This window comes from Carettochelys insculpta, chromosome 16 (genome assembly GCF_033958435.1).
Source record: "Carettochelys insculpta isolate YL-2023 chromosome 16, ASM3395843v1, whole genome shotgun sequence".
NCBI lineage: Eukaryota > Metazoa > Chordata > Testudines > Carettochelyidae > Carettochelys > Carettochelys insculpta.
Window position 1 is genome coordinate 25,806,736 of NC_134152.1, and position 14,750 is coordinate 25,821,485.

A 14,750-nucleotide genomic window follows, 5' to 3' on the forward strand; every position below is an offset into this window, starting at 1 on the left:
CCCCTGTGAGAACAGGACGAGAGACTGAACTGAGCAGTGGCCTGGGTAAGAGGGGACCTTACCACAATGTAAACTACATCGACAATTTGTTATACCTGTGAAAAACAGGTGCCAGAATTCATATTCTGATGACCCATTTTAAGGAGATTCATAACCTCAGCCAGACCTATGACAAAATTCCAAATCACTTTGATGCAGATGGGACTATGCCACTTGGGGGGTTGATTCTCACCTGCTGCTATTAGCCTTCAAGCTGCACAGCTGAAGACAAGGGCTCACTCTCACAGAGCAGCTTTCAGGATTAAAATCTCTATTTACACTGCAGCTTTCACAGTCTATACCCCAGGAACACCAGTCCTGGAACCTTTCCCCGCAACAAAGCCCACTGCCAGCTTTTTCTACATATCTTCTCTGGAAATACCATCACTGGACCTAACCAGGTTACTCACAGAATCACGGGCACTTTCTCATGCTCCTCTACTAACATCATATATGCCATCATGTTCCAACAATGCCCAGATGCTTTGTATATTGGGCTAACTCCCTTAGACAAAGGGTCAACGGGCACAAAACAGACGTCAAAACACTCCAGATCCACAAACCAGTTAGTCAACATTTTAATGGAATGGGGCATTCTGTCAATGATCTAAAGGTATGTGTGTTACTGAAGAATTATCGCACTGTTCTGAAAAGGGAAACAGCCGAGCTGGCTTTTATATTCAAATTTGGCACATTAACACATGGTTTAAATTGTGATGGGAACTTTCTGAGTCACTATAGGGGCTCTTCTGCATACTTGGCTCAATCTAATTCTTGATCTTCCCCCCCACCCTTCCACTCTCTGATTTGCTCACCTTGATTATCTTTTTCTGATTTGTCCTCCTTGCTTACTGTTTTTGGTTCTCTGTGCCTTAAATATGGAGTCTGTTCTGGTCTGGCTATGGTCTGAAGAAGTGGGTCTGTCCCACGAAAGCTCACCTAACAACCTATTTTGCTGGTCTTTAAAGTGCTACTTGACTGCTTTTTGTTTTGATAGCGTATAGACTAGCACGGCTTCCTCTCTGTTACTTTCCTAGGGGTGTTTCAGAGAGAGGCCAGCTTTAGGTTCCGGTTCCCTAAAGCATTCTGTGCAAAAGGGCTTTAAGCTTGCAGAGGTCAGCGGAAATCTCCACAGATGTAAGGTCCTGCCCCTACAGATCCCTTTGCAGGATAGTGGGCTCGGACTCTGATCCTGCCAATACACATGAAGAGTTGAAGGGTTCCTAGCTTGGTAACATGTGCAAACTATATACCTACTCTCTGTGCTGGATCTTAAATGTAGACCTGTTTAATCCATGAGGATGCCACATTTGATATGTCCATAGTGGCTGTTAACATGTAGCTATAGCAGTGGCAAGTTGGGTACGTAATGATGGCTTTGCAAGTTACTCCTGGGGAACAGCTCGATAGAAGAGCAAAGACTAAACTACAGCCTTGCCCTTCTCCAACATTCACATTGTCTTAAGTGGGGCCATGATGGCTCTCCACTGAACACACACACACTGTGAGTTTCAAAGTTCATCTGAGACTTTTAAATCCCTTTAAAATGAAGGGGAGCTGGATGGCCAGGTGCTTTAGGAATCCTGGCCAGAAGCTTCTACAGGTTCTGCATGAGTTTTGCTGCAGGATCAGGTGTGCTAAGAACCTACAACTACCATTGACACCAGACACCAACTCTGAGTTTGAATGTACCTTGCATGGGAGGGAGGATGGGATTGGGCTGTATGTAAGTAAACTCTTGCCCCACATGACAGAACAAGGAAGGCCTGGAGTTTACTACTACTACCCTGGCCAGCAAAAGTTTCAATGACTAATTCTACCCACTGTTTTCCAAAGAAAACTGATAAATTCTTCACATTTTTGACAGGTCAGAGGCTTTGCTAAACAAAGTTGTGGGTTTGTGGTTTGCAATGGCACATTTTCACATCCGGATTATCAGTCTCATAACATGTGAATTCTAGTGGGGATGAGTCTCTATGGGAAATGGCCTTTTCTGATTTACTTTAGCTGCTCCAGGAATAGAATCTATTTTTACAGACACCCTAGCAGCAAAACATGAAATCATTATCTGCATCACTTCAATAGTATTAGTTTTTAAACCCAATCTGCAGGGTGTATAATCCTCATCTCCTGTGAAATTACATCAATTTACACCATTTTAGGATCTAGCCCTTTATGGCTACGTCTACACGTGCACCCAACTTCGAAATAGCTTATTTCGATGTTGCGACATCGAAATAGGCTATTTCGATGAATAACGTCTACACGTCCTCCAGGGCTGGCAACGTCGATGTTCAACTTCGACGTTGCTCAGCCCAACATCGAAATAGGCACAACGAGGGAACGTCTACACGGCAAAGTAGCACACATCGAAATAAGGGAGCCAGGCACAGCTGCAGACAGGGTCACGGGGCGGACTCAACAGCAAGTCGCTCCCTTAAAGGGCCCCTCCCAGACACACTTTCATTAAACAGTGCAAGATACACAGAGCCAACAACTAGTTGCAGACCCTGTATATGCAGCACGGACCCCCAGCTGCAGCAGCAGCAGCCAGAAGCCCTGGGCTAAGGGCTGCTGCCCACGGTGACCACAGAGCCCCGCAAGGGCTGGAGAGAGAGTATCTCTCAACCCCCCAGCTGATGGCCGCCATGGAGGACCCCGCTATTTCGATGTTGCGGGACGCGGATCGTCTACACGTCCCTACTTCGATGTTGAACGTCGAAGTAGGGCGCTATTCCCATCCGCTCATGGGGTTAGCGACTTCGACGTCTCGCCGCCTAACGTCGATTTCAACTTCGAAATAGCGCCCAACACGTGTAGACGTGACGGGCGCTATTTCGAAGTTACTGCCGCTACTTCGAAGTAGCGTGCACGTGTAGACGCAGCCTATATGAGTAATTGGTTGGACATCCACCTACCTTTAAGAAAAGGAGTGTCTCATTTCAGAACTTCCAAAGTTCATCCAAGCCCTTATATATTCCGATAGGTGAAGTATTCAAGAATTATGGTATGTGGAGGATGATCATTAACTGGTGAAACACTCTAAACATTAACACATTTTACAAACAGCTACTTTCTGGACACTGACTGATCAGTAGAGATACTATATTTCTCAAACAGTTTCTTTTTTCAGCAGCGAAAGATGGAGCTAGAAGAGCTAGATTTTCAAAGGTATTTTGGTTCCAAAGGATGTAGATAGAAACCTCACATGATTTTCAAAAGTACCTTCACCCTATTGATTTCAGATGCCTAGGTGTTTCTGAAAATCTAGCTAAACTCCTTGAAAATTTGGTCCTTAAAGCTATCACGCTTTTTTGAAAGTGATCACAGGTTTAACCTCTCTTGTCCGGCACTCTCTCATCCAGCAACATCCATAATCTGTCGTGATTTCTGTTAGCCTGACAACCACTTATCATGGGTGTGGCCAAGTTTCCCATGGCCACATAAAGTTTACTTACAGCCACCAGTGTGTTTAGTGCTCTCAACGTTCGGTAGTGTCATCTAGCTGTAGTTTACCCCTAAATGTCTTCCACTGCTGACTGGGCTCTTAGAAGTGTTAGTAATGCTGCTGGACAATACTGACTTCCCATAGTCTGGCACAATCTCTCATTCGGCACTGGTCCGGTCCCAAGGGTGCCAGACTACAGCAGTTTCAATCTCTAACGATATTGTAAGCCTTGATTTTTGAATGTTAAACTTGAGATACCTTAAAGGGGACAGATTTCCAAGGCTACAAACTCAGTCCTTTCTGCAAATTGAGCACCTTGTGGTGTTTCTAGTTGAGCATCTCAGACTTGCAACACCCAAAATCAGTAGTCACTTGAAAATTTAAGGTCCCAGATAGATTTTTCATAGCTTAGAAAAAGAGCACATTTACTGACATGTCTGTTTTGTCTTATTTAGTTTTTTATTTTAGATACTTAAAGAAAGTTTGTGTGAGTAAAGATTAACCCATTCAGAAAGTTCTAGACATCTGAAGACCAAACTAGCCAATACTCAAGAGCCTACTAAGGAATGAAACGCAACTAATGATTTGACTCCCCTGTATTAATAGCAAAACTAAGACGAAAAGAACTAGCTTCAGTAAGAAAGACACATGAAGGGAATTCCTCACCCCACTGAAGTGAATGGCAAAATTCACAATGACTTCTATAAAGCCATGATTTTGTGCATGATCTAATAGCCTTCTTAGAGGAGTCAGCCAGGGTTTCCTGATTGCTGCCCTCAATCATCTCGATAACTTCCTTCTGCAGCTTTGGAAGACACTTAGGCTGCAGTTACACTGACCTGAACTGCCAGCAGTAGTATGCAAATAGATCATCTTGAAAATGCAAATGGATGCTCATTTGCATATTCACTTGCCAGCAGAGGCTGCTGCCAACAGAAAAAAAAGCAGTGTAAACGAGGTTCTGCTGGCAACCCTACCCCCACACACTCCCCGACTTTGTCAGCAGCCTCTTATGCCTGGAAAAAAAATCAGGCATAAGAGACTGCCGACAAAGGCTGGGTGTTACCGGCAGCACCATGTTTACACTGTTTTTTCTCTGCCAGCAGCAGCCTCTGCTGGCAAGCGAATATTCAAATAAGCACCCATTTGCATTTTTGAATTCTCCCACTTGCATACTGCTGCCGGCAGTTCAGGTCAGTGTAACAGTACCCTTAATGTTCCTGTCTCGCCTTCAGCAAGAGATAACTGCCTATCCCATATTAGGATTAATTAATCCATAAATATTTGTCAGGTGCTAGGTAGCATTGCTACCACAAGGCTCATGAGAGACAATCCTATGTGGAAAACTGACAAGAGACAAATAGCGTTGCTAATGCTTCTCCTTTTACAGAGCAGCATGTGTCCATAAATATATGATACACAGACTGGTTGACAAGGTAACAAACAGTAACACATGGGAACTATATATTCATGAAGCAATAATAAAATGGGGAAAAAAAACACATCATACATAATTTTTGGGAAAGTGGCAGCTGAGCACAACACAACTAGAGAGACGCTGGGCAAGGAAAGTAAGTCACTTCACCTCTGAGTTGTCATTTTAATTTACAATTGATTGCATATACCCCTCAAATATTGTAACAGTTGAAGATGACATAGCCATATCCGTCCATACACTCCATGATGATTCTGAGCTAGTGAGCTCTGTAGTTCACACATTTATTTTCCTTACAAATCAAATAATAGAGCTAAGTGAGAGGATAGAAAAAAAAATCACAAACTTCTGTCTCATCAGACATATTTGACTGTAATGGACACATTAATACAGGGTAGCTCAATGCTTCTCAAACTTCTTTTATAAAGTACTTCTTTAAAAAAAAATTGTAAGTACCCTCAGACTTCTCTTGCATACCCCTAAGGATACATGTACCACTGGTTGAGAAACATGGTCCTAAGGTAATCTGAGGTCTTGAAACAAGGGCCATTCAACCTCTCCATTTGACTGTACCCTTTTCAGGAGTCAGATTTGTTTTGCATACCACCAAGTTACACCGAACTTAAAACCTACTTACTTAAAAATCGGTACAAAAACATCACAGAAGATTACTACTGAAAACGTGCTGACTTTCTACCATCTTATTCTCAGATATATGGACTAGAATAGAAATATTGTACTTACACTTCAGCATAAGGCATATGAAGCAGTAGAAACAAATCATTGTCTGAATGGACTATTCAATTATACTAATTTTACTAGTGTTTTTATGTAGCCTGTTTCTAAAACTAGCCAAATATCTAGATAAGTTGATGTATCCCTGGAAGACCCCAGTGTACCCTCCAGGGTACACATACCCCTGGTTGAGAAACACTGGGTTAGCTAGCTGGATGGGTGAAGAATATGTTTTAAAATTCAACATAATCATTGCCATATGGATGGGAATTTTTCTCAAATTTGGCTTAGCTATAAAACAACCTGGGTTTTCGAAGGGCATGCTGTCGGTGTCTGAGCAATAAGCACATTAAGTGCCATGGCTGCAGATGTTCAGTTGGTCCAATCTACGGCAAGATTAAGACTTTGTCTACGCTGCCAAGTATGAAGTGCAGCGGCAGCTGCACTGCTGAAGCAACGCTTTAATTCAGCAGCGTGCTCATGGTACCAGTGCTCGGAGGGAGCTCTTTCAGAGCTGTAGGTAACCACCTCCACGGGGAGAGTAGCTAACAATGCTGGGAGAGGGTGGCGGGGCCTGGGGCACACCCCCTGCCCCATTGTCCAAGCCTCAGCCCTCTCCTGCTCCACCCCTCCCCCACTCCCCTTCTTGGGCTGTGGGCATTGCATGGGAGCAGCAGCAGCAAGGGGGGTCACCTCCCCTGTCCCTGCACTCACTTAGCCAGATCTGCCACTGTGGAGAAGCTAGGTGCAGAGGGCAGGAGAGCAGCAGAGTGGAGCAGGCTGCCAAGCTCCCGTTGCCCGTGTGGTGAGTTGGGTTGGGAGGTAACCCCCTGCTGCTGCTGCCATTGCTGTGCATGCACACGCACGCACACAAAACCCCTGGCCCCAGTAATCCCCTGGCCCAGCTCCAGGCCCTAGGTAATCCTCCCACTTCCATCCATTGAACGGTTGGGGGCAGCCACCCCAGCACCCCTAAAAGCACAGAGCACCGACCACCTTGTCCTAGGGATGGGACGGCTCTGCTCTCAGCACTAAGAACCTGTTTACACTAACACCTGAGAGAGACAGTTACAGCGCAGTAAAGTGGCAGTGTAGATAAGCCCCTAGCAAGTGTATATTTTAAAACATGCCCAAGACCTCTTTCAGGACTCTCATACTGAAGATACACTTCTTTCCCTTCTCTTATTCTTACAGGCCTTGTTACTCCATATTTGGAGTTACTTAATTTACAACATAGCTCAATACATTGAGCCCAAAAAGCTCATGCCTACAATTTTTGTTTTCCCAATTCACACCTGTTCCAGAAGAGCATGAAAGAACAATCTTAGACTTCTCTGACATAAGTGAGTGCTTAAAGGTATGCACATACTTAAGTGTTGTCCTGAATGGATATGGATTTATGCATATGCTCAAGTGTTTTCCTGAACTGGGCCTGAGTACAGAATTCAGGACTGGTGCCACAGTAGAAAGGGATTTCTGAAGGAAGATACCAACCTCTATGCAGGGAGTGTGTGATAACAGCTGTGGGAAGTGCCTAAAACTGTCCATTAAATCTTTGTAGATTCTCATAAAATCTGATTCTGCTGTTGCAGAACCTGCATTTTTTTCCACTTGCGTAATTTTCCTTCAAGTCATGGAAGGCTGAGTTCTTAGATGGGCAGACAGGAAATAATGAGCTGATGATAGCACAACAGACTACATTTGCATGGGGCAGAGAGCAAGATTTCATCAGTCACTGCATCCTTTGAAGCTATGGTGTTGCTTTTGATCATGCAGCTGTACATGTGTTCATTATGCAAAGGGAACGGCCTTCAGTCTTTCCAGCATTAAGGGTGGGAGGGTTCATTCTTGGAGAGGAACATTCGCCATATGGTTTAGGGCACCGGACCTGATCTGAGGGTGGGTCATCACTGCAAAGAGAAGGTATGAGCATAGCCTAGGCAGGCATACCCACACTAGCTAGCAGGAATGTAATGCAGATGCAGCAGCATGGGATAGCCAGCTCACTACAAGTCCTCTAGGGCCTCCAGAAACATACGCAGGTTGCTTTCCAATGCAGCCACGTCTATGCTGCTGCTATCAGTGCTAGCTAGAATTAAAGCTAGTGTGGGCATGTCTCCTTGTGCTACAAAGACACTCACGCTTGCAGGGAAGCCACGCCCAGAGGCTGTGCCATAGACTTGCTGGGTGACTTTGTACGAGTTACTTCTCTGTGCCTCAGTTTCCCTTAAAATGGGATGATAAAAGTTTTCTTTCAGTAGGGTGTAACAAGATGAAATCCATGCACAGGTGTGAGGCATTCAGACTTCATAGTGAGAAGTAGCACAGAAAAGCCCACACAAAAATAAACATTCTTGCTACAAATGTGTCAACAGCGCACAGGTACCAGTTAAAACAAGATAACAGCATAGGAAGAGACCAATTATTGGATCAGTTTCCTTCCCTCCCAATTCCTTGAACTGAATCTTTGCTGAGAACTGGAAAAAAAAAATTTCTTCCTTCCCTATTTCATTTTTATGACTGTTGTGTCTGAGCTCAACTAGGACCAGGAACAGAAATGCCACGAAAATGGTTTGCTTTGATTGGAAATAGGAAACCCAACATACTTTCCTGAAAGCACGATTTCCAGGCTAATATAGAGGCAGATGAACATCCAGGATGGGATTTTCAAACCCACGTAGCTGACCTGGATCCTTAATTGCTGCTAATTATCAATAGGGACTGAGCATCTCGATCGCTGAGGCATCTCTGAAAATCCCACTCTCATGCTTTTAGTTGCTTATCCAAACTGAACTACAGGCAAAACCATCTGATCTCAGTTACAGCCATGTAAAGGTGGAGTATCTGCAATGGTGCTCTTCCAGCTTTGCACTGGTTTAACTGGAACCAGAATTTGGGTGCAGCGTGGGCCTCTTTATTGAGGTAACCATTCTTCCCAGTGCGGAGCAGATGACAAGCTGCCTCTTTTTCTCCCACACATGTGGATCTACATAAGAGAGCACTGGTTTACGGGCATATGCAATGGTGCATCTGTTACAAGATCTGGCTTTTTGAAGCTCAGAGCTCTAAGGCACTTAGCAAGCTGCAATCATGTCATTTACAGAAAACAAAGCTCAAGGCTACTTTCCTAAGCTGGGATAACAGACAGGAGTGATCCAGGGCTTGGGGAAGCATTGGAGGGTGATGCCTTCCTTGTGTCAGGTGTCAAGAAGAGGACTAATAGATTCTGAAGTGGAGAATGGAGACGCTTGTGAAATTTCTTGCGGGACAGTGGGAGGCATGATCAGCTGCTGGGTCTCAGGCTTGTCCATCTCATTAAAAATGTTGAAATGTGTTACTGTCTTTATGTCTGTGTATTCACATTTATATAACAATTAATAAAGATTTTACATTCTACAGACTTTTCTTACATGTACCAAAAGGCTTTTGGGTTTTTTCCATATGACTATAACTGAAATTTCCATTGGTTTGGATTACATTAGCCAGAGGACTGGGGCAGAGGGGGAGGTTGCTAATTGCAGGGACAAAGTGGGGCCCAACATAAAAAGTTTGCTCACCCCTGCCCTAGGATAGTTGAAGAGTTTCATGTAACAGGGAATGAAAGACCATTAGAGCCAAACTGAGGAATGAGGGTTTATCAAACCTAAAGGTCCTGTGAAACCCTGGTTCCAAGGCAGGGTGGGGAGGACTAAGCTCAAAGCCACAGAACTGGTTTGACTTGTGAAACAACTGCTGCCCAGAAGAAGCAATTGCTCCTATTTATTGTGCGTATCTAATAATCCAGACCCCAGGTGAGAATATTACTTGACCCAAATGGGGAGTGAGGAACGCTGCATTTAACAGAAAGCACAGGGGAAGCTGAGACAGCAAGCAGGTGATCCACGGTTAAGACAACCCCATTAAAACCGATTCCAGTTACAGAAGCAGATGACGGACAACAGTGGGAAGAGGAAGCACAGCATCAGAACACTGTGATCGTTTGTTTGATCACAGCATCAGTGACTTATACCCAGAGTTTGCTGGAATTACATTATCTGGCCAATGACTTCCTATCATGCTCCTTAAACAGAAAAGATTGCAAACGGGATAACCATCAGCCCAGTTTTTTAGAGCCAGTGAGGAATGGGATAGTAGAGGAGTCAAATAAGAACATTTTATCCTGAAATCACAGAAGTACTCTAGGCCTAGAGCACAGAAGTTTCAGACTGAGAATTACAAAGAAAGGCATGATTTCCAGGTAACTGAGTTTTTCCAGTTGCTTCATTACACCCTGTGTAATCTCCTACCTCCCAAAAATGCAAAAATTCAAGCCCCCCAACAGACACCTCCAGGTTTTAGGGTGCCTGCAGTTGCTGGACACATCCTTTCTGTAAGCAAAAAATGGCTTCCTCTTTCACTGACACTATTGCAAACATGTTCCTCCTGTATTGATACTGGAATTAGAGATAAGACACCACTGCAGTGTTTGTGAATGCACAGAAAACTGTTTAATTTACAGCCATGATGGTGAAACAAGCCATTGCAAAGCATGGGAATTCAAACTTAAGTCTGACACTCTTTCTCAAATTCACGTATGGTGTTTAAGTGTTAGAATGTGATGTTACATGAACCATACACAATTATCTGAGATCCTGGAAGGGCCTGAGACCACAGGGGATGAGTAAAGGATAGAGGACAAGACCTTCAAGTGGTAAAATTGGCATAACTCCATTGAAGTCAGGGAAGCTATGTTGATTTACATGAGCTGAGGATCTGGCCCTCAAAATGCCCAACTTAACTTTGAATTAATGTCCCTTGCTTATGCTATTCTGAGTCACAAGCCTTAATGTTACTGTTCCTCCTGGTTATATTTGTAGTATCACAGAAATAGATGAGGACTGATTCAAATGACAGTAATGCTGGAAATGCTTGCAGATAAGGTTTCAACAGGAATAGAATGAACGGCACAAATTATAACATTCAGCAATATTTTAAAGACTGGCTCAGATCCTCAACTGACATAAACTGAAGTCAATAGAGCTTGTCAATTTACACCAGCTGAGAATCTGGCCTTAAGACTTTGATGATTGCTACCATGTATCAGTTAAGCACTGGGGTTTGAAAATAAAGACCTATATGCTCCTAATTCCTGGTAACAAAATGAATTACAGATTTCAAATTGCAGACAAATAATTACCAGAAAGTTCTTCATTCAGTCTTCATTCTCTCCTTGAATACTTGGCATAACAGGTTACTGTGCTGGCACCAAGAAATTGCATTCCTTCAGTTGCATTCTCGTCATAAATATTCTCAGATGGTGTAATCTCATAGCACCATTAAAATTGATGGGCTACACTTGATAACACTAACTGAAGATCTGGCCCAGCTGCATGATTTGAATTAATCCCTATTATGCCCATGTAACCTCAGTTGAACAATTTTCTCATTAAGTATTCCACGTAAGTGACTTTGGCATCCTTTCAAACCAGCACAACTTCTGACTGGGTCACATATTTTTCATCTACATGATTTTAATAGATATATGAATTCTTTTTCATTAGCTATGTTAGACAACCACCCCCAAAGAAAAAAAACAAAAAACTGCGCAACACTATTGTCTTCCCACCAAAACATAAATATATAAATTACATTTTATACACTTTTCTTTTAAACGCAGACACGTACATTCATGTGCATAACATTGTGAACAGTACACTTAGTGAAGAACAAGCACAGATAGTTTTAGTAAATGTTTTTCCAGTTTTGGTGCTTAATGTAATACACTGGGAAGATGATCGTAAACCAGGACACTGACTAATTCTACCTGCATTAGCAGCTGAAGCCAATGCCTGTTCATTAAAATTGCTTTGTTGGGTTGAAAACAACCATAGCATTAATGCAGGCGTAGGGAAACTCCAGCCCCCCAGTAGTTGCCAGATCCGCAGGTATGGCTGCTCACAGCTCCTTGTGACCGCAGTTTGCCGTTCCCAGCCAATGGAACCTGTGGGAAGTAGCGTGGGCCAGGTCACCACTTCCTGCAGCTCCCACTGGCCAGGATCGACAAATCACAGCCACAGGGAGCTGAAAGCAGCAGTGCCTGCAGATGCTCAAGCAAACAAACCATCTGGCAGCCTGCCAGCAGCTAACCCTGATGAACCATGTTCACCTAGAGCACTGGAGTTTCCCCACCTCTCCTCTAGTGGGCAGAGAGGGTGTTTTAATTATATTTTAAAAATTGGAAAGGTTAAAAATATATTTTTTGATAAATCTTAGGGCTCTGCAGTTCATTCACTTTGGAGACTGAATTCAGGGTGAACTCGCTATCCTCAGGACTTGCTCTTTTGTCGGGATATACAAAGGACAGAGAAATCTTTCATCTTACTGGAGAAGTTTCATAAAGAGAACCCAATAGTTTATTTTACCAGTCTAATGTGATAATCAAAATAACACAAAGCGCATATCGTCTAAACCACTGGGTTGGGGCAGTGATTTTGGTGAACAGAGTAGCCATGATGTATGTGGCATAGCCCTGTGTTTTTAAAGCAACAGACCATGTGGCTCCCAACCCAGTCCATGGAAGATTTGAACGATGTATTTCCTCTGCAGGGTAGCCATTTTAGTCTGTATCTTTACAAATAACAAGCCGTCCTGTAGTACTTTAAAGACTATCAAATTTATTAGGTCATGGGGGCTGGGCTTGATGACCTCCTGAGGTCTCTTCCAGCCCTACGATTCTATGAGTTTAAGCTCATGAAAATTTGCTCATTAAATATTCCATGTAAGTGACTTTGGCATCCTTTAAAGACTAACAAAACACAGACATGTACATTCATGTGCATAACTTTGTGAACAGTAAACATAGTACTGTTACTACGTAAGATCGTGACCTGATACATGTGATAGTCTTTAAAGTGCTACAAGACTGCTTGTCATTTATTAACTCAGTTCCTCGGCACTTTGAAAATGTAGGAGCTGGTGCCTGCGTCTTTTACCTGCCCTGCTATAGTTAAAATATATTTTGAAGTTATTTTGGATCTTTAACTACAAAAATATGACCACAAAATGCTTATTTTTTTCTTTTCTTTCCCCCCCACCTTTTTTGTTTTTGTTTGTTTGTTCAAGAAAACATAGCAGGCTTTCTTAGGTATATAAAACTGTTAATTTTAGATAAAAATACAAACTTCACCTTTACAAAACACATATTTCTGTTGAATACACATAAAGCATAACATTTTACCAAAAATAAAGAATTTTAGGTTTGTCCAACTATTTGCACCAAGGCCTTCCCCATGCCACAATGACATTGTACAATGCAGATACAAGAACTTGTACATTTCACACACCGCCAACATGTGAAATAAAAGTATTTGTATACTGATGGCAATTGCTAACACAATATCACTATTAGGCAACTGGTATAAATCTCAAAGAAAAAAAGGATATTTGCATGGATATCCTATGAGCTGTTTACACACATCAGTTTTTTTTTAAAATGCTTTAAATTACGAGGGAAGGGTGGGAGACATAAACCAAGAAAGTCTAGAAAATTATGCATAGGTATAACATTTTTATTTTAATATATCTCATTAGTTTGCATCCCACTAGGAGAAATATCGTAATGTGTTTTGCTTACTGTTACACCAGTCTTCTACATGTGTTATTCGTAAATGTAGTCCAAGAGATAATAAAAAGCTAGGCAAAGAGTAAAAAGAAAGCTTAATAATCACTTTATGGTGTAAAAAAAAAAATCCATTTAAGGCTCCCCAGAAGGTATTCTTTTTGTTTAGACTTTAAAACACCACCAAGCAAAGATGTACTGTTTCTATAGTATTTGCGTGGCATTTGATCATTTGATACATTCCTGCTTTTTTGTGCCTGAAATCCATTTGTGTCCATCCATCTTCATCAAGAAAGCAGGCACATTTCTTGACATAAAGCACCGTTGACTGCTCTGACAGAAATCCACTATTCACTGAAGATGTTTGTCTTTTTTCTTCTTCTTCCACTATTTCTTTTTTGTTTGTTTTTTGTTTTGTACTTTTGGTATCCTCCATTCATTCAACTGTCTTTTTTATCTTCTTTTGCTTTGTTTGCTTTGTTGTTTTGTGCGGGGAGTTTGGACAGGGAAGCTTCCTATTGTTTCACAGAGTGCTACAATACTTGCTTTGATGTCACATTAAACAAATGTACATTGTCTCTTTGTTCTCATTAAGTGTTCTTTTCGGTCATTTTTTCCACATAGGAGAACAAATAAAGTATACAGTCAATAAAGCACCATACATAGTAGGTTCAGGAATGTAACAAACCATGTACATCCATGTCCCAGAGAGAAGTTCTTTTTTTTTTTATTTTTTGTTTCTCTAGCTTATTTCACCTTACATCTGCAGGAGAAAAAAAACATATAATAACTCCATGATTAGAATCGCAGGACCTTTCCTCTTAGATGTCTTTAAAAAAAAAACTATTCTGCATGAAATTCACTAACCTGGGACAAGAAGTTCTAAAAGCTGTTTTGATTGAGTTTACATGCTGACTTTTAAAGTTGAATTTTACAAAATCTTTGCTTCTAGCATACTACTCCCAATAAATACCTGTTAATCTGAAACAGGATATCAAGTTTAGCATTCTTTCAAAAAGATACATCCATATAAATGAAATCTGACATTGGGAGTTTATGTGCAAAATAAAAAAAGTTTGAATTATTAAATTCCCCATCATCCAGCATTTACTCCAAATTGAAATTAAATCCCATTGAGAACACTAGAATCATCTGCAAATGGTGCAGCTCACATGACAACAGGTATTTTAGAAATATAAAATACCTATTTAATTTGGAAATTTTACAGATGTCACATCAAACTTCATTAACATGCTGATCAAGCCACTCTTCTGTATTGAGAGCTGTTTTAGTTTGGTTTTTTCCTGCATTGTAAACCTTATACATGTTGATGACATCCTAGTTGTGCATCCTATTCAGCCTCTGAAAGCTGCCCCAACCAATGAAGGTTCTTAGCTCTGTGGTACAGGGCATTGTTACAGAAGAACAGGTGTCCACTTTTTTTCTATATTGTGCAGTGATTCCAATCATATCAGATGCACGTTTAATCAGTTCCC

General features: G+C 41.9%; 1 protein-coding gene across 5 annotated transcripts in view; it reads right to left on the reverse strand.

The window, feature by feature from the left end:
• The window catches only part of PDGFA (platelet derived growth factor subunit A), a 48,791-nt gene that overhangs the window by 5,831 nt on the left and 28,210 nt on the right, over window positions 1–14,750 (reverse strand). For 2 of the 5 annotated variants that reach the window (XR_012647686.1, XR_012647687.1), the window contains 2 exons: window positions 14,122–14,235; window positions 13,618–14,017 (listed from right to left, as the gene is read on the reverse strand). The exons of 1 other annotated variant lie outside the window; for it this stretch is intronic. Coding sequence is in view for 1 of the 4 variants with exons in the window: in XM_075010194.1 (XP_074866295.1) it covers window positions 14,007–14,017 (11 nt within the window). In the remaining 3 variants the exon portion in view is untranslated. Of the gene's footprint in view, window positions 1–13,617; window positions 14,018–14,121; window positions 14,236–14,750 lie in introns of those variants that run through there. 2 more of the 5 variants (XM_075010193.1, XM_075010194.1) reach the window with 1 other exon arrangement.